The 26,441-nt window shown below is 40.2% G+C and overlaps 1 protein-coding gene across 5 annotated transcripts in view; it reads left to right on the top strand.

The window, feature by feature from the left end:
• stox2b (storkhead box 2b) overlaps window positions 1-25,781 on the top strand; it is a 60,811-nt gene extending 35,030 nt beyond the window's left edge. For 2 of the 5 annotated variants that reach the window (XM_058407656.1, XM_058407657.1), the window contains exons 2-4: window positions 13,591-13,743; window positions 16,279-18,535; window positions 23,913-25,781. In XM_058407656.1, coding sequence (XP_058263639.1) covers window positions 13,591-13,743; window positions 16,279-18,535; window positions 23,913-24,102 — 2,600 coding nt within the window. In that variant the 3' untranslated portion in view covers window positions 24,103-25,781. Of the gene's footprint in view, window positions 1-487; window positions 627-7,473; window positions 7,618-7,740; window positions 7,906-13,590; window positions 13,744-16,278; window positions 18,536-23,912 lie in introns of those variants that run through there. The other 3 variants (XM_058407660.1, XM_058407659.1, XM_058407658.1) reach the window with 3 other exon arrangements.
• The last annotated feature ends 660 nt before the right edge of the window (window positions 25,782-26,441 follow it).

Below are 26,441 nucleotides of genomic sequence, written 5' to 3'. Positions count from 1 at the left end.
GTGGGTAAAATCATGTGCAAAACTGTGCAGTCAAGTAATATCTATATAGCATTTTTAATATCTGAATAATGCTAAATGCCTAAATATCTAGCGGCTGAAATGATAAAAGATGTTGCACAGCTTGTGTAGTGTTTATCTACTGTATAGAAATATGATCATGACCTACCATGTGTCTGTATGGTTTTTGGCCGATGTCCTTTATATTTTTCAGCTTTTCAGTGGTTATAGCACATTTTATTAGAAATTTGAGTACAACTTGTGAAATCATTTGGATAGAAATGTCACTTGTGGGGTTAAATAAACTTCTGAGTTTTTTCTTTATTATTCTTTGGACGTTTTCAAAAAAGGATATCATATTAACCCTGCTGTATCAGGGAGGATCTGAGAAACCGCTTGTTTTTTTTATTGTGTTGTGCTTTGATTAAGCAAATTTGAGTGTTTGTTTGCGTGCGTGTTGCTGAGTGTCTGATCATGTGTTGTGTATTTTAGTGCTTGTTAGTGTTGCTTTGAGAATTAGCAGGCATAATTCTCGAGGTTTTACGGCACGTCCTACTTTTTTACAGCCACTCAGTTTTCCCTCTCACGCCCTTTTTTCTTTCTCTCATGACAGATTCATCACGTCGCAGGTAAGAAGCGATCTCAAATCCAGTCGTTTTTTTGTTTTTTTTTTCACGCTGTTAGATTTAATCGTCGTGTCGGAGATCGCATTATGGTGCTTGGTGCTGTTTGTTTGCGTCAGGTTTCCATAGCGTGTCTGCACAGTGAGCTGATTTGAATGATAAAGCAGAACCAGATGAAAGTGCATGAGCGCAGACGCTTGAAGCCTGAGCTCGGGGTTTCAGTGCGAATAATGCAGTAACAGTTTTGTTGTCTTGATCCACAATATAGCGTGAAAGGTAACGGGAAATATGTAAGAGTTGCTGTTATGCTGGAGCTGCTGTGATGTGACCTGAAGTGTTTTTCTCTGAAGCGCTTTTACTGTGTTCGCGTTAGTCTAAAATGGCTGAAGCCAAAATAAGTTTGCAGCTAGACTAAACGTAGATAAATTAAACACATTGTCTAATCAAAGAGCAAATTACACACAAGGACACACAACAGATCTTGGATTTTTTGTTGTTTTGCCTGAACAAAAGGGTTACGGTTTCTTTTGTTTACCATGTTGAGGAAACGGGTCATGAACCCAGTGCAGACATTACAGACTTGTGACATTTAAAAAACCCCAAACAAACCCAAGTGCAGCTATATAAAAGCCCTTTACGCTTGTAACAATTTGTCACACATCGTAACGTTCCACTGATGAAACCTCTATTGATATAATGCCAGGGGATTTTGGGTGGCATTGCAGGAGTTATGCGACACTTTCATTGACGCATTAAAGTAAACTTTATACACATATATACATATAAGTTTATTAAACTTTTTAAAACTTGACTACAGCCTTGTAAATCAAAAATGGTTTATTGAATTAATCATTGGTCCTGAGCGACCTAGCATGTAAGAGCTAAACGTAAATTTGAGTGTTAGCTAGCTAAACTGTTCTTTGTGCTCTTAAAATCATTTAGAGACATTGCCAGTAAAAGCAAGTTATAAGTAGAAGAACCTTCAAGTAACATCTCTCATTAGAGCCAGGAATTTTTGGACCGAACCTTTAGAATGGACAGACACATTGCCTAAACTGTCAAAGTTTTTCTAGAAATGGTATAAAGCCAGCTTTCTAAAAACATTTGGAAACTATACATAAAAATCTGGTCATGGACCCAAAACAATCATTTGAACCTATTATTTTGTTATTCAGCTATTGATGTTGTTTTAATCTCTTTATCTAATATCTTCTATCTCACATCACAGCCAGCTGTTAATGCGTAGTCCAGGGTCTATTCCCGACCAGCATGTGTACATTTTGTATCCCTTTAGGATAAAAAAGCTGTGTCCACTAGAGGGCAGGTCAGAGTTGAGAGATTCCTCTCGCACTGTAATAATAAAGAAATTTACTTTGGCCCCTTGCACAACATTGTCAACAGTGAAGATGGCAGGAGTCGAAGAGGATATGATAATGTGTATGAGGAAAAAATGCAGCAGTTACTGTTTCTTCGTTTGTGTTTATTTAGTCTTTCGCTGGTGGCGTTCACAAGGATTTATTATCTGCTTGTTGGTTTATTTACCGTCCCTGAAGCTTTATAACATTAGTGATAAATTACTATAACAGCAGAGCAAATTACCAAAGCTGGCCATTTTTTAAATTAAAGAATGATGCTTTTTACGTTTACGTTTATGGCATTTGGCTGACTCCCTTATCCAGAGCCACTTACGTTTTACCTCTCTCTCTCTCTCTCTCTCTCTCTTTCTTTTCTTTCTTTTTTTTTTTTTTTTTGCATACAACTGAACAGTTGAGAGTTTAGGACCTTGCTCAAGGGCCCATATTAATCTACATGAAGTTACATTTTAGTTCCAGTGTTATTGAAGTTTCCCTGAACAAGTCGGTTCATGTTATCACTTATCATTATATCAGTTAAAAACAGTCACCAGCTTCTCTTCCTCTCCTTTCTTGAACTTGAAACCTGAAGACTTTCCCCTGGTAAAAAAAAAAAAAAAAAGTGTAAAGCAACAACTTTGTATCTTATATTTACATTTCTAGCATTTGGCAGATGCTCTTATCCAGATCGACTTACAGTTTATCTCATTTTATACAACTGAGCAACTGAGGATTAAGGGCCTTTCACAGGGGCCCAGCAGTGGCAGCTTGATGGACCTGAGAGTTTGAACCCCTTTGGACCAGTAGTCCAACACCTTAACCACTAAGAAATGTTTTTCTTTGAAAAATAACACGTACAGAAAGAAAAATAAATCTCCTTGTTAGCATTGTATTACGTCCTCCATTTAAGTCCCTGTGAATGAGCTTTGGCTATAGAAACAATAATGCATTAGATCACATGCTTTATATATAAACCTGTGATTTGAATTACAGTCTGAACAATCATCATGGTATAATAAACGAACTGGCACTATATATCTGATCCGATTTAACAGTTCATTGCATCCGAACCATTAATTTTTTCATTCTGTACTGTATATCCTTCATCCCAGTGGACACGAGGCACAATGTGGAAACACACCGGATGCACTTGGCTATATGCATACCCATTCACACACCATGGACAATTTAGTAGACAATCTATAGACCAGTGGAGGTAACCCAGAAGAAACCCCTGAAGCACAAGAATAACATGCAAACTCCAGGCACACAGGGCGTAGGCGGGAATCAAACCCCAAAATAATATAGAATGTTGTCTGATTAAGATAATAACTAGGGGAGTTCTGGCAGGAAATAGGAAGATCTTTGTCCTCCTAAGACTTGCGGTATAGTTGTATATTGTAATAATTTTACAAAGTCTGATAAAGTAGCTAATAGTTGATCAATCACAAGTGACTTTTCTATTCATTCATTCTTCCTGATTCCTAAAGACAACAATACTCGGGCTCATCCCCCTTCTCACATCTTGCACGCAGCTTTGTGGTTTGTTAAAGCTCAGCACTCTGATGAACTCCAGAGGGAGGTTGTGATCACGCAGGCGTGCGGTGGCCTACAGAAACTCCCTCTTGCTTGGTGATTTGTTGAAGCAGCACCTGCTCTGTGTTTTCACACATCAGGAGGTAACGACCTGAAGTGCAGAGAGTGCAGGAAGAGCGCATGCTCAGTCACGGCTGAGGGAATACGCTCAGCATGCCGAGGATTTCCCTGCTGTAACACGCTGTCAGCCATGATGGATTGGAGGCCCACCACTTGGTCCTTTTGGACCACTTGGTGCCATTTAAATAGTTTGAATTTCGAAAATTGATGGTTAACCTTTTTGTCTGAATTTTAGTAAGCATAGTAAGTTCTCCCAAGAGATGGTTTAGGTTCATTATGTTTCTTTGCATTCCGTACACATGTCCCTGCTTCTTGTTTTAAAATTACTAATAATTTACAGCCGGCAACGTTTCTGAAGAAAGGACTCAAGATTTACTCTTTCAGATTACACGGTTCATGAACCGCCTTCCATATATCAACATTATCAGCATGTTTCTGTTTAAAGTCTGCGAACTCTAATCAGCCTGTTTGTGTTTGAACTTAATTACAGTAATGAACACAGCGGCTGTAGTATTGTCATTAAGAAACTGGCCTGTCTTGTAATTTAAGTTTCCTGATTGTTGGCTCTACTCCCTTTTTTGGGCAGCCAGGCGTGGGAGCAAAAAGCCATAGGTGTGTGTGTGGTGTGGTGAGGCGAGGTAGAATGTCCTCACAGGGCATCTGAATAAACCAGAGGACCTTTGTGTCACTTGGCGTCTCTTTAGATAATCTACCCATCCCCCACTCGCATACATCACCCCCTCAGCCATCTTATTGCTCCACCTCCTCCTCTCACAAACCATTGTCACCTTAACAGCTTTACTTCAGTCCCTTTGCCGCCCAACTTTTTGTGAGACTGGATTTTAAACTACTTTACCGACCGTATTTTTACCTTTTGAACAGATAATAGCGACCATCCTACACTCAGTACAGCTCACAGTTATACTTGGGCCAATTCAGCACAAGTGGAAAGCCTGACTGACTTTCAATCGCATGACCCTGTGACACTAACAACCAATCATTGGTCACTATTGACACCAAAGGCCAACTGCTGAGCACCATTGTGTTAAACTCTCTACTTGGCGACGTTTACAAGTAACAAAAGTGAGTTACTTTATCAGTAACCATTTCCCTCAAGTTTATTTCCTGACTTCTCACTACCACTGCCTCTTTTTGTTCGATTTCTTGATGCGCAAATAGTTCATTTGTGGTGCTGTACCTGAATATGTCTTCTTTCTACAAAAATGTTGTACTTTATTTCATTCTGAAGACCTCTTTACTAATCTACCATGAAGTATTTTAGAAAATCGTCCTACATTTAACATATTTTGTAAAATTAAAAACGATCAGGAGGATTCAGTGAACATGCAAAATGACGTCTGGTGACTTTCTGAGCACGCATTAGCTACTTTCTCCTTAAAAGTGTTGCCAATGCTGCTGCTGATACAGTATCCACAGAAGTATGTGTACGTCTCTTGCACTGTGTGTTCTGTTCTATTTGGTTTAGTTTGGTCAGTAACCTGTCGACCCAAATCCGAATAAAGACCGCTTTATTGCCGTGACTGTTTACGGTCTGCTATCTAAAAACAGCTATAAAAATTAACAGTGCGAGAAAGAAAGAAAAAAAACAGCTCTGACTGTTATTTAAGAGAAATAGCAATAATAGCTTACTGTAAAGAACTCTAAGAGTCTTTATCGAGTCTTTATCTATCTTTATCGAGTGATCGTAGCTAAGATTTTGCCAAACTGAAGCTTTTAGAAAACAACTACAACAAATGAGAAATAACTAATGGCATGGGAATAATAATAGGTATCATTATGTAGATATGGAGATAAGAATTATTAATTATTGCTTGTCATTAAGTATTTATCTCTCATTTGGCCTTATTAACGAATGTACTGATGTTTGTTTTCTGTAAGCCGCCGAAGAAGGAGAATGTCCCTTTCTTAAGCAAAGAAAATCCGAATCCCAAGAAAGCAAAATCTTTATCTAATCAATAACTTTAATATTGTTCCAGGTTTATTGTACCATAGGACATAGAAATGTGTTCTTGACCCTGATAGCTTTCTAGTCGCAGGAATCCCAAATGGCCTCCCATTTTATATCAGGCACACAACATACATGGTCTATGAAGTACACTATACACCGAATACAATAATATTTATTTATTAGTCTTTAGCAGACTAGCAGCTTTTAGACAACGGGACTTACATCAAGCAGAGGACAATGCAATAGTGCCAGCATATAAGATTTTAATTGAGACCTAGAGGAGCAAAGTGCGCAGTGGAGCGGTAAGAGCTAGAAGAAGCCTTTATTTTTTTTAATTACAGCACAAAGGAATGTTTTTCTTTGCATATCTTAGCTAGTTAGGTAGACTGGGGTCAGAGCACAGGGTCACTCATGACACAGCAGCCCTGGAGTGGAGAGGTTTAAGGGCCTTGCTAAAGGGCTTGCTAAAGAGTGAGAGGGTAAGAGTGCTGGGGCTTGAATCCCGACCTTCCAATCAGCAAGCCCGAGCTTTAACCGTTTGAGCCATCAAGAGTTGATGTAAGTGCAGGTTTTTGGAGTGAGGAGAGTTTAGGGCTAAGGTAAGTGTTCATGGAAGAGTTAGGTTTCTCTTTTTTCAGAATCACAGTCAGATTGTTCTGGAAAGGGAGCCTATGCCTTACTGAGTAGCACTTCCGGGCGTCGGTTTTTAAATGATCGGAGTCACAGAACCAGTTTCGAGTCACCGTACTGACAGAATTGGTGATTACACTCATAAAAGTGTCCTGTCGAGTTGCTTATCTAAGAAATCTGTGTTGTATCATCAAATGTCCCAGCAGTGCTAGAATCATGATGAGTACAGGTGAGAAAATATTTTACAGAATTTTCAGGAAAGTCCCTTCAGATGAGACACGAGCGCTGTGTCTAAAATCGTTCCTTCTTTCTTTTTACTATTTTCAGGATTAAAGCTCTGCCAAATAAACACGTAAATCTAAATGCAAGAGTTTTGAATTAGTATTGAATCCTAGCAGGGTGTTCGGTGTAGTGAGATGTCCGTGTCTCTTCAGCGGGTGTTCCCTCTCTCTCTCTCTCTCTCTCTCTCTCTCTCTGTGTCTATTGTAATGTGTGGAGCTGATCGTTTCCTGTCGCCACCAGAGACTTTTCTGAGCTTTGACAACTGTGTGTACTTTTCCACTGGCAAGGTGCAGATCTTCATCCCCAAGGCAGTTCCTAATCAGAAACCTTTCTATATATTTTTTCCACAGCCAAAAAAGATCTGGTGATGTCAGGGGGATTCAAGGAGGTATCGATTGAGGGGAACGTTGAGGGGGAAAATGTTGTTATATGGTAGTGATGAACATGCGGTCTGGGTAATAAATGAGCTTGTTACTGACAATTGAAATATATCGCCGGATTAATTTGTATTTTTCTGGTTTATTGGTCATTTAAGAGCTTTTTTTGTTGCTGGTCACTCTGGAATTCTCTCCGACAAGAAAATTTTGAGCCGTTCATTAATTATTTGTTGGATTTTCAGTGCATTATGGGTAATATAGTATTCTACACAAGGAAATTTTATTTGTCCACTCAGAAGTCAGAATGTCTGCACTCCCAAAGAGATTATTCATTCATTTATTCCTTCATTTATTCATTATCTACAAATGGTCATGGAAAAATGAGAGAGGTGTCAAACAGGAAGTAAGGGAAGCAGCCTGAGATACGAAACCAAGAGAAAGATGTGGCTCATTGGAAACGTTGCCATAACAACCCTCTGGTGAAGCCCCGCCTACTAGCTTGAGTGTCAGTGGGCAATTCAGCAGGAGTAAGTGATCAAGGAGGAGGGGAGGAGGGGATAAGGGGGAATGAGTTCAGTCACAATGTGATTGGTCACACCTCCTCTGCCTTTGTGTGGAGTGAAGCATGCTGGGTAAGGAGCCCTTGGCCGACTGAATGCTCACTCGATGTTGAGAAGAAGCTGGAAGGCTGTGTTTGGATTAAGAGTCGAAGCTACAGAGCAAACAGCAAGGTAGAGAAGCTTCTTTATTTTCTTTCTCTAGCGCCTCATGTTTGTGTGTTGTAGTGCTCCAGGGCACATCCGGGAGGAGGAATCAGGAGCCGTGTCGTCAGAATCACAAAAGCAGGGGGTGGGGTTGAACCGGGAGATGTGTGGACAAAGAAGCCTGGCTGAACAGGATTGTTTACTGCCGTGTGAGCGTCTTCTCTACTGCTACTGAATGGCGGAGGCTTCCAGAGCGAATTCAGCGATGGCTGAAGGACAGCTGCGAGTACTGAACAGGAAAACATGTCTATCAAGGTCTCCTCTCTCTCTCTCTCTCTTTCTCTCTCTCTCTCTCTCTCTCTCTCTCTCTCTCTCTCTCTCTCTCTCTCTGGTTTCTCACACTGCATTTTCTGTAGTTCATGCTTTCCGTAGCAAAACCTTGTCTTTTAGCTGTGTGTGTGTGTGTGTGTGTACGAGAAGGGTTCCCATGATTGAAAGGTTAAGATTGTCTCAGGAGAGCTTGTTGATGCAGTTGTTGTTTGAGGAGAAGGGAAGGAAAGGAAGAATTTATGGCATTAATGGATACGTTGTCATTAAAATGGCATCCATAACTGTTTGAACTCTCTCTGCAGCTGTTCCTCTGAACCCCTTCACCCACCCAGGAGAAAGAAGCAGGACAGAATAAAAAATGTCTGCCAGGCCCTCTCTCTCTCTCTGTCTGTCTGTCTATCTCTCTCTGAGACTTCATGTAATTCACTCTCTGTGCTTTCTAAGGTGGCTTTACTTACCTTGGCTCTTATTGCGTCAGGATTGAGTTGTGTGTGTGTGTGTGTGTGAGTGTGTGTGCGTGTGTTTGAGTTTGATCCCTGAATGGTCTAGGAAGCCAGACAGGATCTAGGTTTCCCGTTTGACTTGCTGTCTCACAAAAAGCTTTTTGGATTTGATTGAAAACATTACAGAAAAAAATCCCCAAACCATATTATTACGTCTCTAGTAAGATGTAATGTGCTAACAGGCCCAAAGCAGGCGTGTCTTACAAGTCTAGTTGTGTTGGGAATTGGAAACGAAAATAATTTTAGCTCAGGTGAGCCAGTGAGGCGCTTTACATACTTGGCGTGTATTGTGAATCATATTAAATTATAAAACACATTATAAAAACTTCTTCATCTAAAATGTGTGTTTTGGATTTGTTTTGCTTAGTTGTTCACATCTTGAACTTTTATACATACCATATAAATATAACTAATGCAAGAATTCCTACTTTATTCTTCTTATACCTTTGCAATCTGTCAACGATTTTACAATTAAAGATCATACTTTTTATCTGGTTCGAGTTATCATAAACAAGTTGTCACTGTAGCAGCGATAAACTGATGCTCCTTCACCAGTTGCTCTTTATTTCCCTTCCTAGACAAGATAAGACAAAAACACAGCTTATCATTTTACAGAGAAATCAGAAAGTGCAATGAGCGAAGCCTGAAGATTACACCATCGGTAAAATGTAATGTTATGAAGCATAGACATCAGAAAAGCTCATCATATCTGCAATTGCACACTTATAAATAAATAATACGCTTGCTGAGAAAACTCACACTGTCCAATCAGAATTCGGCATTCTGAAGCACTGTCATATATAAAATGTATTATAAAATTCTGATTCTTTACCTGCTCTGTGTCAGAGCCATGGAGGGATTGTGTCCTGAATAAATCTGGATAAAAGCTCTACCAAATAAACATGTAAATGTAAATGCATGAGGTTTGAATTAGTATAGAATCCTGGCAGGATGTTCAGTGTAGTGAGATGTCTGTGTCTCTTCAGCGGGTGTTATCTCTCTCTGTGTCTATTGTAATGCATGGAGCTGATCGTTTCCTGTCGCCACCAGAGACTTTGCTGAGCCTTGACAACTGTGTGTACTTTTCCACTGGCAAGGTGCAGATCTTTGTCCCCGAGGCAGTTCCTAATCAGAAACCTTTCTATATATTTTCCACTGCCAAAAAAGATCTGGTGATGTCGGGGGGATTCAAGGAGGCATTGTTTCCTCACCAAGATACCAACCTGAGGAACCTAACGTAATACAGGTCTGGGAACATTGAGGGGAAAATGTTATATGGTAGTGATGAACATGTGGTCAGGGTAATAAATGAGCTTGTTACTGACAATTGAAATGAGAATTAAATGCATACCAGAGCAAAGTAAAAACATGGATCTCATCTGGAATCTGTTATAAATCCCTAGTTTCTCTGTAGTCATTATTTTTACATTGACTCTGTAGGGAAAAATAAAAAGCCGGCACGGCAATCAAGATTCAAGATATATACACCGACCAGGCATAATATTATGACCACCTGCCTAATATTGTGTTGGTTCCCCTTTTGCTGCCAAAACAGCCCTGACCCATCATGCACTGTGTATTCTGACACCTTTCTATCAGAACCAGCATTAACTTCTTCAGCAATTTGAGCACCAGTAGGTCGTCTGTTGGATCGGATCACATGGACCAGCCTTCACTCCCCACCTGCATCAATGAGCCTTGGCCACCCATGACCCTGTCACCAGTTCCTTCCTTGGACCACTTTTGATAGATACTGACCACTGCAGACTGGGAAGAGTTTTAGAAATGCTCTGATCCAGTCTTCTAGCCATCAGAATTAGGTCCTTGTCAAATCCTTACACTTGTTCATTTTTCCTGCTTCTAACACATCAACTTTGAGGACAAAATGTTCACTTGCTGCCTAATATATCCCATGATGAGGAGATAATCAGTGTTATTCACTTCACCTGTCAGTGCTCATAATGTTATGCCTGATTGGTGTATGTAGTAGTTATATAACATGTCGTAACAGTAAAAGTGTCATTTATGAATTCCTATTGGATCTGTAAGATATACAGATAACATACAGAAAACTGAAGGATATAAAATAGCTTCGCTTCTATTCAATACTTTTCCGATACTAAATACTGAATCAGTGCCTCTGCGTTGTAACCACAACAGCTAGACGTTTCAGAAAAATGAATAATCCATTATATTGACGGTGATGTTTAAATCCTAGAGCACTGGAGTAAATCAGTGCTGTTTTGGTGTCTGATGTCCTGTTTCCTGTTCTTCGTCTGTGATAAGACTCCCTGTTCCAGGCCAAGTCCTCCAGTTCAGGAAATGAGAACGAAAAGTTTGTCTCTTACATCACAGAGCGGTGTAATCGTGAGACGGTGTATCCGTCACCATCACAGTCAAAAGTTTATTCTTCCCAGTAGTTTGAATAAATCACTTTTACCCTCTTGTTATAGTCGATATCCTCCTGATTGCACAGATGGGTAAATGAAGTGAACTGAATTCATTTTCATTTGTTAACTTTAGCGACATTTCTAAAGTCGCACCACCTTCATACTGTTACATTTCCTTTTTGTTCAGTTTCTAAGCTGGGAATAAAAGCCACCTTTCATTTTGGGGAAAGGATTAGATTTCTGAACATCCAGAAACCCTGCACCTAGTAGTGTTGCCAGGGATTTTTCATGGAGCAGCTTCTGAATAGATCTTTTTCCTGAAAACTGGAGGTTGGAAGAATGTTGGACATACATTTGAGTAATTATGCTTTTTTAAAACATTAAGCTCTATTTTCAGATCATTTGCTTGTACCTAATTCTCTACCATTCTACCATATCACACTAAAAACGTGGATTATTATTTCACTTTTTTACTGTTTAATGTTACTTATTTTAAAATTACAGACTTACCAGCACATTTGGACACCAATAATCTATAGTCTGAGCAAAAATAACCTTTAGAAAGGTTATAAAACTTTTGGCAGGCTGATATAGAAATGTAATCAGTTACAGTTACATCTAATGTTATGATGCAGCAGCTACAAAACGATTTTCCTCTTATCACGTACTTACTGTAGCACTTGTTTTCTCATCAGCTTCTTTTTCCTCTTGAAGCTGTTTGTCATATCGCTGCCAAACCACAAGACACAAATTACTCATAATAAGACACATAATTAATTAATTATGAAGTTTTTCATGTGGCAGAAACAAAACGCTAACCCCCGAGACCCCTTCCATAAATGCTAAATAAATATCTTTTTAGATCAAGCTTAACGTGATGAATGTTTAATAAATGTTTATTATTATTAGATTATCTGGAATGTCCATCATACGAATCCGTATGAGCGAGCAGTTCTAGAAATACTAGAAATACTAGAAATGATTAGAAATGTCTTAAGAGAATGTGTTAATATAAACCTGTGATTAGCCGGAACTGTCGTCAGAGCTGCTGAGAAAATAAGATGACGGTGCCATGAGTACCATGTGTCCTGTAGCTCTGTATTTTGTTGTATGAATTTATGATGTGTATCAGTAAATTGATGTATTCATACTCTTAGCTATGAACATGAACATTTTAGCACATTGGTGTAAAGGAAAGCTGCCAAATCTTTTTAATAAGAAATGTACAGCAGGGTAAAATATTACAATACCTTTAGCAATGGGCTTTATTAGTTTTGTAGTCATTGACCTGCTGTTCTGTCTCTCTCTCTCTGGTAACCGTGTCAGCAACCATCAAAGACCGCACAATCAAGCAAATCTCAAATCAACTTTTGTGGAGGATCTCGAGACTTTAAGGTTTCTGCAACCCACAGATCACTTAGTCATCCCAGGAGCTCTGTGTGGTCTCTGCTAACGTGGGCATTTCAGGCTAATCAGCTTAGCTTTTCTCTTCTATGGCCAGTGCTTTAACTTCTTCGGTCACTTTGCCTGTGTGAAGAGCTTGACCCGTATCCTAACACTGAGCTGCTCACCTGTGTGTGCCAGGCCCATCTGTCATGCCATCTTAATTATCTGCTTTGGAGCCCAGGTTAAAGCTCCTGAATGGTGGAGTGAATGGTGGGAATCTAGTTGGAGGTGTTTAGTCATATTAGTGAGTCACCCATATGAAGCATTTGTATTGGGTTCACTTTCAGCCTATCATAGAAATAAGGGCATTGGTAGTGCAATAACATATACAACGACATGCTATTTATGACGATAGGAAGGGGAGGTATGAGACGCAGCCGACCTACACAACAGCTGAAAATTCCTGTTCATTTGGGGCGGACATGATCACTTGGTACAGTGCACAAAACCTAGTATGTGTATAAAAAACGTATGTGTATACGGCTAAAACAGCGCTTTGTCGTCTTCAGCAAATGAAATTCATTTAGAGCAAGACCTGACACGACATTTTAATATAAGACAAAATGGACAGCAGAGCCTTTTTAAAGTTTAAACATGATTCTCTCCACTGGATTGTTACACATTTAGTCATGACAATGATTCTGTGCTTCTGCCAATATGACTCATAATCGACAGTGGGCAAAATCCTTGCTTGATAAACAGAGTCTATACACAATGTACCACTGGCGAGTGAGGCAGCATGTGCAGCCCTGACTCATTCACCTCTTATTCATTTTGTTCATTTAGTCATTATTTAGTAATTGGGGTTTTATTATTCAGTGCAAAATATTTGTTTAACCAGACTGGACACGCTGTACCTTTTCATCGCACACAGCCAGCTTTCTGATGCTATTTCTTTCATCTTTTCTTCTGTGGATTTGTCGCACTATTGATGTGGTATGGTACGTGGTGACCGTTCACAGCGAAAAAGAGGGAATAATGCTGTTGTTTGTGTAATGCTTCGGAATTGTCGTTTTGCATTGCAAGAATGAGTCATGAACAATTGTCATTTTGCAAGAACGGAATCGATCACAATTTTAATACGCTTGTTTTCAGCAGTACTTGAAGCTTATCTTTTTTTTTTTTGATGTCAGTAGTTACGTAACAGGGAATGTACAGGATGTTGGTCAAACTGTTCAATGCTGGTAAATGTATTTTTTTTGGTGTTCAAAAATAATTATTCCTTCCTCTTTGTAGCATTTCTTCTATTCATATATCCTTGTGTTATCAATGCAATGCAACCTCAGTGACCCATACCTTAATCCTCTGCCCTTTGCTTTTTTGTCCTGCAGGTGATGTGTCTCCGATCAGCATGTCTCCTATCAGTCAGTCCCAGTTCATCCCGCTGGGGGACATCCTGTGCCTGGCCATCTCGGCCATGAACTCTGCACGCAAGACCGTCACACAGGAGACCCTCATCGAGCATCTCGCTACATGCTTCCCAGGTTTTACTTCACACTACATAAAGTTCATGATCTCTAAATGACACTATCAGAATTGATAGTGATTGGTTATACATTGGCTTTGCTAATATCTCAGTGTTAGCTTGTCCACAAGGGTAATAAATTAAGCTTTGTGTATGTTTCATTACCTGCAACGTTTAGACTTTCGGGTTTTGTGGCCTTTCATATATACTTCCTGTATATTTCTTCAGCACAATTTTCTGGATTTTATTTTAATGGATTACAGTTAGCGTGTAATCCACCATACTGGAAATCTACGTACTTGTCACTGTATACAGCTTCAGTCAGGATTTACAATGAGCTTCATGCACAATATCTAACTGCGATTACAAGCATACACATGAATAAGGGAGACTAAACTACAGGAAGGGATACATTTTTAAAACGGTTAGTACATAGATCTCAAAGAATAATATCTGTAATTTATATATTGAAAGATATCTTCTACAAGACCACATGTAAAAATTCTGTTTCAGTTGCCAGGACACTGAAAGCTTATTTTTCTTTAGCTGCAAATCAATGATGAGGTGAGAAATGGTCAATAAGATGTGATTTCCATGCACTAGACTCCCATTATGTTCCACAACACTGCTAGTCTCTGACAGAAGAATTACAGCAATGAAACGCCACAAACCATGTGAGACGCATAACTTAGATTTATAGAGCACAAATACAAGCCTTGCGCATGCTGTACAAGAGTAAAATAAATTGTGTGGAATGTGCGCTAAGTGGCATTGCTATACTCTAGAGTAAGTCAGTAACACAAGAAATGTCACATTATTGAGTATGTTCAGTGCTATACATTTTGTATAAGCCTTCTCAAGGATATTAACATTAGTCTGGAGTACTTTAATAAAGAGGCTGACATTTATATATTAATACAACCAGGGTTCTGTAATAAGTGATATTTTAATATTAACTGAGCTTTATGGCAATGTTAGCTCAGTGGTTAATGTCTCTGTGGGTACTAATCAGAAGGTCATAGTTCAAGCACCACCACCACCACCAAGTTGCCACTGATGGACCACTGAGCAAGCCCCTTAACCTTATCTCTAAGTGGTCCAGGTGTGCAGGATTATGGCTGACCATGTGCTCAGACCTCAACACCTTAACAAGCTGTGATATACGAATAAAAGAATTTGAATGTACTATAATGTATATGGAACACATAACGCCTCCTTATACTAGATTGTAGGGACCTCCATAGAGATCCTATTCACTTCCAATTTTCCCAATGTGATCATTTTACAGTTTTCCACTTGTGAGCTAGCTCTCTCCGATTATATAACAGCATCCTGCCAGAAAGGGTGATTTCTAGCACAAGCTTCCTCCAAATCACAGGAAGTCAGCTACCAAATCTTGTTCATGCTTTGGTAAACCGGAGCCAAACACTTTGAGCTCACAGACACTGATTGGCTAGTGTTGCAGTGACTGACCAGGGAGAGAGTACCACAAGGTTTGCTCTCTTGGACTATTGGCCATGGATGGCTTTGGCATCACTGGAGTTGATGATGGGGCAAATGCTTTCCATTATTGCAAATACACATCCTGAATTGAATCATGGAATGGTTCGAGTCCTGTTGTACCAAATCTGTCTGGAAGCACTGGGGTTGTCTCGGGATGTTTACACCAGTTTGTAGCAAACAGATGTGGCACACCAGAAGGATTGTTACTTTTATCTTTCATGTCTAGGTCTTTTCTACCTCATGGAATTGACAGTGTGTGCCTTTCAAGAGTGTAAGAGTGTTGGCTTGGTATGCCCTGAGTCAAAAAAGAAAACCACACAGTTCTTATTGGTAATCATAGACCCTTTGATAAAGTTGCCTTTTCATTTAATGCTTTTCAAACAGACATACTTGCGCAAAGATTACATCAACATATGCCTTTGCATTCTTATTTGTGTTCAAAAAAGAGCCACATTTTCCTGGTGTCTCCCCTCTTCAACATGTGTACCTTTAATGCCATAATTGCCTCATGCATATTTCTGTAGTCGAAAATGTTGCATCATGCCAGACTGGCGTTAAGGGCTCAGTGATGTAACAGAGGGTAAGGGCAAGGACGCTATGTGCGTGAAGTGACGCTTTGAAAGGAATGAACCAGACAGCGAGGGCAGACCTTGGCAGTGTTGTGTCTACATGGTGTGTCGAAATCCACCCGTTTATTGAAACACTAACTGAGATGGTTGTGATAATGAATGGATATTGTAATGGCATTAAACCAGATTTGATAGACTCTGATAATTATGGCTTGAGACTTGCATAACGGAGCATAAGAGTCATCATTCCCTTGAATTTCTCTCCCCTATATGTATATATATGCCATAGACAAAGGTCAGCAGCCTATAAATAAATCACATAGTCACTATATTAATTCCTTAACGCCTTTTAAGAGGTATAGTTTAAAATGTCATTTGCTCCAAAATAGCTTGTGGCTATTTTGTTATTGTATTATGTTTCTTTATTCATGTCCGTGTCATTAGAGTTAGATCTTTTAACCTGCTTGGTGTGTTTCCTACAGGAGTCCCAACTCCAAGCCTTGAGGTCCTGCGTCATACTCTCAACATGCTGGTCCGGGAGCGCAAGATTTATCCAACCCCAGAGGGCTATTTCATTGTTACCCCACAGACATACTTCATCACACCCTCCCTCATTCACACCAATAGCAAGTGGTATCATCTGGATGAGAGGATACCAGGGGGTATGCAGCCGTGCTCTTCCCCTCCCTCCAGCACTATGACGCCCTCTGCCTCAGGCTGTGTCAGGGAACGATCACACCATAAGAACCATGCCGACCCCTACAGCGATGGCTACCGGGAGGATATGCCCAATACACACAACTCCACATTGCAGAGAAGGTCCAAGGAGCACAAGGAACCCCCACATCCAGTGTCTCCTCCTCCTCACCAGTCCTCAGAGAAGAACAAAAGTGCACTCAGCTTCGCTTTCAAGACAGAAGGTAGCAACAGCAGGCAGAAGGATGGGAGCAGCAGCGGTGGGGGCAGTGAGAAGCAATCAAAGAAGTTTGGCCTGAAGCTTTTCCGGCTGAGCTTCAAGAAGGACAAGTCGAAGCATCTTGCAACTTTCTCTGCCCAATTTCCTCCTGAAGAGTGGCCTCTAAGGGACGAGGAGACACCTACCACTGTCCCACGAGATGTGGAGATGGAGATCATCCGACGGATCAACCCAGACCTGACAGTTGAGAATCTGGCTCGGCATACAGCCGTGATGAAGAGGCTAGAGGAGGAAAAGGCTCAGAGAAGCAAAGCTAACTCGTCAGCTCAACAGAGCACTCGCAGCAAACGCAGCCGTAGTCATCGCAAGGCCCAACAGGGCAAATCCTCCCGATCCCACAGCAAAACACGTGCCTCTAGAGGGGAACGCTCTGAAGGCTCTAATCTGGATATATCTTATGACCGGGACTACAGGTTCTACAGCTCCTCTCTGGTGCGTTCTCCAAGAGAGACTATGATGTCCATGGAGAGGAACCGGGGAAAATACATGGTGCATAGCAACCCAAACATTGTGGAGTCACACTTCACTACAGCACCGGAGTGGGACGTGTCTGGAGAGCTAGCCAAGAGAAGGACAGAGATGCCCTTTCCAGAACCATCCAGGGCACAGTCACATTCCAAAGTCCATCGCAGCCACAGCCACACCCAGGAAAGGAAATCTCGGAATGAAAGGTCAGATAAGGCTAAAGAGAGGTCACGCTCCATGGACAATTCCAAGGGCCCTCTAGGAGGACCATTCTTAGGCACTGTTGATGATTTTGAGTGCAGTCCAGATGACCGGAATCGGTATTACACTGATGATGGGACTTTGAGGGCATCTGCCCAGAAGAGCCACTACTCTCGTGCTATGCACTCTGCTGCTAGGTTAAACTCTGACATTTGTGTGCCTGACGTTGGGAGGGGGGGCCCTGAGGATGCCATGCACTGTAGAACGCTGGAGAAGAGTAAAAGCAAAGACTGTTTAACGGCCTTCACTGAGCTTAAGGCCTGCTCCCTAAAAACATCTGTGGATGACTATTTCCAGCATACGGCAGTGAGTGAGGCATCCTACTCTGCTCCTTCTTCTCTGGTAAAATCCAGCCATGAATTTACAGATGGCGTTTGGAAAGGGATTCCTTCTGAACGTACAGCTCCAATTCTGACCTCACCTCGCCCTGTAGAGTATAATGACGATTCAACAATGGGACAGAACAGTATAACATTATCGGTGTCGAACCAGATGCCAGAGCCTTTGCCCAATGGACGCTTGATGCACCAACACAACCCTGACTCAGGTGACTTGGACAAAATGGCAGAGGTTTACAACCAAGAGACTTTGTTCAAACCTGTGGACTATGTGGAAAGCAGTTTCTCCAGGCCAGGTACGATGCGCAAATCTCCACACTCAAAGTCCATGGAGGTACTGGAGAACCAGGAACACTTTGAGGATCCTCTTCCGTTATCTGTACCAACATCCTCCGCTCAAGAGCAGGCGTCGTGTATGGAAACCACCTTTGACTACTACAACGTATCAGACGACGACTCTGAGGACACCAGCCATAAGAACAAAGTGGAGGAGAAAGTTCTGGAAGGTGGTGGGACGATGAAGTGGCTTCTGGAGCGGGAGAAGGAGCGAGACCTCCAGCGCAAGTTTGAAAAGAACCTCACTTTTCTCAGTCCCAAAGAGGGCGAGAGCAGCAACAGCCAGAAGTCGGCCCACTCCACACGTCTGGACAGCATGGACTCCAGCAGTGTGACTGTGGACAGTGGATTTAATTCCCCACGGTAAGGCACTCAGGAGTAGTTCCTCTGCATGAACTGGAGCAGTATGCTATTCTGTGAATAGACAAAGTGTCAGTGTACTTCAGCACATTTTTTTTTACTCAACATGACATTTTCTTTTTTTAGAAAAAACCTTGACATACATTCTAAAAATCTTAGAATTACTCCAGAATGTTCACATCTTATGCTGTTTCAGTGGTAACAACCTCTGTGAATGAGATTAATACTACTGTGAAATGACTTCTCTTCACTAATGTAGCTGTGGCACAACAATTAAAAAGCCACATATGCAAGATATTACAGACAAGCCACTACCGTAGGCACATGAAGATAAGTTGAGCAGGGGTTTCTGACTACAGATCATCATTACATGCCACCATACATGGTATAGAATGTTTGCACGAAAGCAATAATTCATCATTTAAAAAAAAAAAAAAGAAACCATCTCTGCACAACAACTCCTCTTGTACTTTTCCACTGGATGGCGCTGTACAGTACGGTACATTATACCACAGCGGTATTGAATTCTCGATTCTGATTGGTCAGAATGTGTTGATTAATTCTCTATAACATATTAATGTGCTCTTGCTAGTATTTGATTGTTTTATAGTAACGACTTATACAGGGCCCTATACCGGACTCCACATAAAAAAGGAGTTTTGGAAGGAGTCTCCAGTGTTGAAACTTGAACAGTCAGAAGTATGGTGTAATGAGAGCTTTGCAGGTTCTCTGTTCATTAACGTCAAGAGAAAAATAAGTAAAGCTAGTGAGGGAATGACAGAACGGCGTATGATGTGTAATATTTCGTAAATAGTCATTTTTGATTGCTGTGGTATAAGAGAAATTAGACTGTTATGAAAATAATCAACTTCAGATTAGTAATGGTCAATACTTGACTAAAGTATCAACTGATTATTTTCCTGTTTTCTTCCTGACCACTTGTTTTTTGCCTCAGGTTTTGCTATTTTTCAGCAATTTCTGGCCAACCCTTACAGAACTCCACCCACTTTCACAGCTTTTACCTGAGCAATGATGCCGATGCAGCTACACATACATAGAACACTTACATAAGCATACAGCTATTTCTAGATTTTGATTAACAGTATGGTGTGGTATTGCACTGTCCAGTGGAAAAGCACTATTTGTTGCACTTGGTAGGCCACAATTCACTCACCTGGTCCAAGTGTGTATATAATGTGTACTAAGTCACAGTTCTCATGAATGGCAATAAGGATGACTGATTTGTGCTATAGATATAAACGAGCATTTTTCTATTTAGGACACCAGATATTAAGTCAAAACGATAGACTTGTGTCCTGGGTCACTGAAGCAGTGGTTGCCAAACATCCTGTGTTTCAGCATTCTAACATTTGCTCACAAAATAACAATAAAATATAAACCTACCTAATTGTTTAGCTCACAAATGTAATCTAATTTTATTTGATGGTTAAAATGTTAAGTCACATGACTTTTAATTTTTTGTTTTAAAGTAGGTACTACGTCTATACCTCTACCAATTTTGTTTTGGAAGTGTTTACACTTTTTAACTGAATCATTATTTGTGTTTCATTTTCTGTTTTGTTTACGTTGTAGGTTTTTTTTTTTTTTTGTTAGTTTTTAAAGTGTGTACCATTGGTCGCTGTTGTCAGATTGTACAATGAGTGTTATTCGTATTTCTTTTGGTTTATTGTGGTTTGGTTGCATCGTGTGCTCTGGCATGTAACAAAATATTACAGTTCATAAGTAAACATTTGCAATTTGGCGATAAACACAAGTGCTACTGTACCTGAGCATCTATAATCTCTATATTATCATATCCTAAAGCAGGGTTTCTCACGTTACTGTCCTGCATAATTGTGAGTTTTCCCTGCACCACACAAACCTCAATCCAAGCAATGTAAAGAGAGTGTTTGTAACGACAGGATTTGATCACTAAAGTGCATGAATTCTAGCACAGTATTAATTAAGTATTAATGCCTCGAGCACACAGTGCAACTCCGAATTAGCCCCTGTGTTTGTGTCCTCGCCCTCAAGTCCTGACAGTACATCCTTTTTATATGTGGCACTGCCTCCCCGATGTCTGAAAGCTGTCAAACTACAGCCTGCACATTCTTTTGACATTCCCACATAACAATCCAATAGCTGTCTTTAAATGTGAGCCAAAAAAATAAAAGTTGGGATGTGAAATGTTTGAAACAAAATTTAAATAATGTGTTCCATGCAGTCGGCCAGGTCAGATTTACTCGCATCTGCTTGCAAGTTGTAATTTAATAATCCGCATTTCCCATCGTGTTGTATCGAATCGAATTCGTGAGCGAATAGAACAAGAGGTTAGTAACCTGGCACCATCGCTTGAGCGTGGGAACTCGCTGTACTCGCTCTGAAAATAAACTGTACCTCGCCTCGTCTCTAGGGATGTGCCTTTATATTCAGTACCTTCGATATGTGGTAAAAAACTCAAATAACTTTTTTATTGATTGTAAAGCTTTAAAGTGGCCCTGAAATCAAAATGTTATGTGTATTCTCGCTTTAATGTCATCGTTAACATCGATTGCTTGTTTTTGTTGCCGAGTCATACCCATGCTAATCTTGTAGCCATCCAGTTAAATTCTCTGCGTAAAACGTTGCTCTACAGAAGCAGCTCACTGGCTCTACATCTTTGGCCCAAATTACTACAAAATCATGTGCAATCTTGTTCAGATATTGATCTTGTTAAAGTTAAAAGGCGTGGGTGAAGGCAGCAGTTAGATATCCACAACACAATCCTCTCTGTACTCTGTATTATTCAGCGAATTCACCAAAGCTACCGTCAGATTTGTTTAGATTCGGTGAGGTGGATCTCAACACACACACGATACAACGTCAACATGACATCAACTTCCTGTTTTGAAAGGAGACACTGCATATCAGCATCGGATAACAGAATCACACCCGAGCTCTCACGCCAGGGAATTTAAAGTTACACTATATGCACCTTTCTAGGATGTAAAGCTATAATAATGGTACAAAAGGTGAGAGTATTACATCAGCGATAAGGAATGGTACAGTTGGAGTGCTGGAGAGAGGCTGTATAGCTTTGAAAAATTTGGACATTTCACACATTCACGGAAGCAAAAATGTGCCCTGTGTCTTGTTTTTTTTTAATTAATTATGTGAATTGTTTTTATGAATTAAACAAAGCTGTGTTTTTTCATGGTGTATTCCGTTGGCTGTGTTTATTCCCCTGTCTTGTGTGTGTGTGTGTGTGTGTGTCACCTTGCATTCATTCCCACTTGATTGTGTTGTTTTTGTTGAGATTTAACAAAAAAGCTAAAAAATTCAATCAAATTTCTAGAACATTTTTAATTTAATGTCCTTACGATCTAATTCCACCCTTCCCTTGCCCCAAAAAAAAACCCCTCCAACATGCAGATTCCAAGTGCAGGATTTCATACATGAAGCATTCCATTTGTACAAGTGTCAGATACCACATTAAGAAAATGCCAGCTTCCTTCCACATCAGTGTCATCTTTTCCTTTTTCTAACAAACAAAAACCAAACTATGGAAAAAGTGAGGCTTCCTGAAATCCCGCACTCACACTGTATACAGAACGCGTGGTTAAAGCCACTAAAGCATCCAACCTCAATCATCAAACTTTCCAACCGTTTTACGATGTGATTGGAGCTTCTCGGTTCTGGAGCAGTGAATCAAAACACGATGTCCCGAGTTTTTCTTTTCTTTGCTTTTCTTTTCTTTTTTTTCTTTTTTTTTAATAATTGGATGTGCTCAATTCAAACCACACTAATTGGTTCCAGGTGGAGCGCGGGTTAGATCGGAGACACGAGCTCTCACCCTCAAGCCGACGTGCTTTGTTATTGTAATTCCTTTGGTGTGGTTTTCGAACCTTTTCTTGAAAATGACGTGAAATTAACCAGCTTGTAGTGTCTTAAATCCTGCTAGGCATTTTGGTCCCAGTATTCTTATAGGAGGAGGAGGAGGCGGCAGTAATTCTTCTGTTTCTGTGGAGGAAAAACGCCCAAAAAAACAGGAGCCTTCTGGGATGGTTCCTGTATCGACGTCTACGTTCAGTGTAGCCGAAAGAACATTGGGCTAATTACAGGTTTAATATGAGAAACTAGAGTATAGAGTATAATATGAGAGCCATATGTCATGTAAAAATGGTCTGCAGGTCTGAATGTAGCCAGTTTCAGATCTAGAATATTACATCTAATGTAAACAGATTTTTTAAATTCAGTTTATTCAGGAATACTGTGTGTAAATCTGGTCACTTAATGCATCATGATTATGTCATGTTGGTTATCAGAGGCGGTTAACATGCAAATCTGCACACTTGACAACCACTACGTGTTGTTGCTTGTTTTCAGAATTTTGCGTGACAAATTCAGTTTCTGTCATTAGTTTTGATTTAAAAGCAGGAGTTTTGAGATGTTTTGGCTTTAACACACAACCGTAACAAATCTCTTGACGTGGCTCGCTCAGATTTACGTCTCTTTCTAATGCATGCTAAATACGTTTGCATGGTTTTGATTTGTTTTCTTTCATCCTAATTCTGAAGAAACCAGGTGTAAATGGTTTCTGATGCACATTTCGGCCAGATGTTCAACAAATGGAAATGTATCCATTTCTGCTTGGATTTTGTTTTGCTCTGCACTTTGTTCTCATGCCCATGTTGAGCTCGATGTGGAGCGTGGTAGTGTTTTAGTAGCTTCTTCTAAACATCAACTGATCAAATTGGCACGTTAATCAGCGTTTGAGGAACAACACCAGATGCTGGTTTTCAGATCGTGATATCACTTCAGTGCTTAAAATTCTATCCTTAAATAATAGTATATCTGACTTTATATAACAAATCCTAGGCAGGTCTTCAAATGGATCAGTATGTGTAAATGAAATGCTTCACTCTGAACATTTTTTTACAAAATGGTGTAAAAGAAATAGTGTTTAACTTCAAAATTTTAATCTAAAAAATTAAAGATAAAGAATTTCACTGTATTTATGAAGCTCGACACTTTGGCTTATGATCAGCTGACTGCATCTGCTTAAAAAAATAATTAATTTCGTAATTAATTATATAATAATTAATAACAAAATACTTGCATGCTGTTACGCTTCACACAATCCATATACAAGATGTCTAAAATGAATAAAAATCAATTAAAGTATTTAACTTTTTCACCATAATTACCTGATACTGTTCTTTCCTGTCCAGCTTCATTTCCTCTCCTTTTCCTTTTTCTTTTCCACATCTCCCCATTATCACTCTGTTACTGTTTAACCCCAGTCATCTTTTCTCCACCGTAACACCTTTTGCTTTCTCTCTTTCTTTCTCCTCTTCTTCTTCTTCTTCTTCTTCTTTCTCTTTCTCTCTCTGGGCCCCAGCACTCGCGAGAGCCTTGCTTCCAACACGTCAAGCAACGTGGACAATAACCGGCGACAGAACATGGTTCTGAGTCCCAGGCACATGGGCACCAAGAGACCCCCGCCTCCGTACCACGTCCCTTCTTTCCGGCCCGTTCCCGAGCCGCCAGCCACTCGTCCAGAGAAACAGGCCTCTATTACCAGCGTGTAGACGAGGAGCCAGAGCACGGAAGATGGGACGACTCATTAATCGCACTGAAGCAGTGTCAATTGAATTGAAAACCACACACATTAAAACGTTATTTTAGGAACCTTGGTATTGGTTTAAAAGAAACACACACTCTTCATAATGACTTTGTTGTATGAAACTGCTCTCGTGATTCGATTCAAATTTGTCGATCTAAGGAGCTACGGGTCTCCGTAACCCTTTTGCAGATTTGCCTCTGGCGACTCGTTCTCTACCGTGTTCAGTGTTGGTTCTCTACTCTCAGGTCAATTGTAGTTCCACACCTTGTTCCGTGAAGATGGAGATCTTTCCAGATGTTTCCGTGCAGAGACCGGTGTTTTCTCACGACCCGGATCCCATTCCTACACCTCGGTCAATCGGTTTTACAAAAACCCTTCTGTTTATAGCAGAATTGTGATCATTATGGGGGGAAAAAAATACCAAAAGGAATATTTTTCATACATACGCATCAAGCATCCATTGTGTAAAAAAATAAAACAAACAAAAGCAAACCCTTGACAAATTCATACGAATTTTGATACAACAGGTGCTATTCTCCTCTTGGCTCTGTAGCTAGGACAGGACAGAAATATGGATCCTCCCCACCAGCTGTTTTTCTGGTCAGTTTTCTATTTAAAAAAAAAAACCCGGTGCTCTGAACTACTGAACAAGACGACGGAAGAAAAACAAAAACCACCACACACACACATTCACACAAACACACACACACACACACTGCTACCTCCACATTTGTACGATGTACGATGGCGAATAGTGACACGAATGGCGTTTCTTCCATTTGGTCAAGCCCACGGTTTTGCAGCTTGCAATCTGTGACTGAGCTGTGGGCGCTTTCTGAGCCGAGACAGACGGTGAAGGTGCTAATGTTACAAGTGCTAGAAATCGAATTTACAATTCTTTACGATCACGAGCTTGAAAGAATACAGATCTCCTTTAATCATCTGCTTTGAACAGCTACACCTTTATCTTGCATTCCTATAGAATTTCTTTTCTCCAGCTCACACACTTTTCCTGAGTTAGTATCCGAGACATGTTTGGTGTCTTAACCTTTTAGGCTTTTAGGTATTACTCTCCAGGCTAACGGTGTCGAGTTGTTCAGCATCTCATGTAACACATGGTTTCTGACACTGTATGACACACTGTTAGTTAGGAAAAAAATGGACGACGGCGAGCCTTTTGGAATTCCGTCTCGTATGTTGAAATTGTAGGTCAGAGGAGCATCGGATGATTGCATACAAGTGGAAAAGCTTTCGAGCGTGAGCGTTGTATTATGGCTCACACGCATACAGTATTGCACTTAAGTCTACACTTTTGTGTTTATGGACATGTTTATTGATCACTCTCGCTCCATGTGGACTAAAAATGGGTGCTTTATATTAAAAGAATTACAAACAAAGATCAATGTCTTGATATTTGACCGTGATTGTATCCACATCTAGGCTGATTAGTACGGGACGGTGTGAGAAAACTGTGGATGCTGTGAAAGTTTGAAAGTTAAAATTGAAAACTTTCTTTTACTTAAAGCATTTTCCTATTTGATTTACATGCTCAATGTTCTTGAGCCTCAAAGATCCAGTACAAAAACTGAAAAATAAGACACCAAACATGTTTTTATTGACTACAAGGGTGTTTTTATATATATATATATATATATATATATATATATATATATATATATATATATATATTTTCTTGCACTATTTCTTTCAGGGATTTTCACACGGCCCAAACTGACTTCTCGGGCAGTCATGAAATATTAGCATACGCCAATCCTGACCTGATTTCACACGAGTAGTATTAAAATATTGTTTTATTTGAATCAATTCTCCAGGTTCCTGAACACTGCTATAATGAGCCTTTTAAGGAAGATCTTTTATTTGTTAATAAGTTTAATTTGAAACCTTTTCCTTTCTCTATCCACCGTGTGTGTGTGTGTCAGAGAGATGAGGCCAGCGCTCTGCATTCTGCTTCCTAACACTCACACACACACACACACACACACACACACACACACACTGAAGCGTGACTTTCCTGAGATGACGGAGAGAATAGTGGAGAGAACGGCGATTTTTGAAAAAGTTTGCACTAAATGCCTGATGTGTAACGGCTGTAAACAAGACCAACAACCAGACGAGCCATCCACGACGGATGCTGTGTTTATACTGAACATGTTTCATATGAAATGTGGATAGTCCATGAGACGTCTTCCCTTATCATGATGGGTTTCTTAGCGTTCTCGAAAGACATCGTTCCTCATTGTGACGTTATGTCGAGCTGTAAGAGATGTTTATCTGTCATACTCA

The sequence above is a fragment of the Hemibagrus wyckioides genome, linkage group LG14 (genome assembly GCF_019097595.1).
Source record: "Hemibagrus wyckioides isolate EC202008001 linkage group LG14, SWU_Hwy_1.0, whole genome shotgun sequence".
Taxonomy (NCBI): Eukaryota; Metazoa; Chordata; class Actinopteri; order Siluriformes; family Bagridae; genus Hemibagrus; species Hemibagrus wyckioides.
The sequence above is the reverse complement of the archived record's forward strand: the minus strand, read 5'-3'. Positions and strand labels throughout refer to the sequence as shown.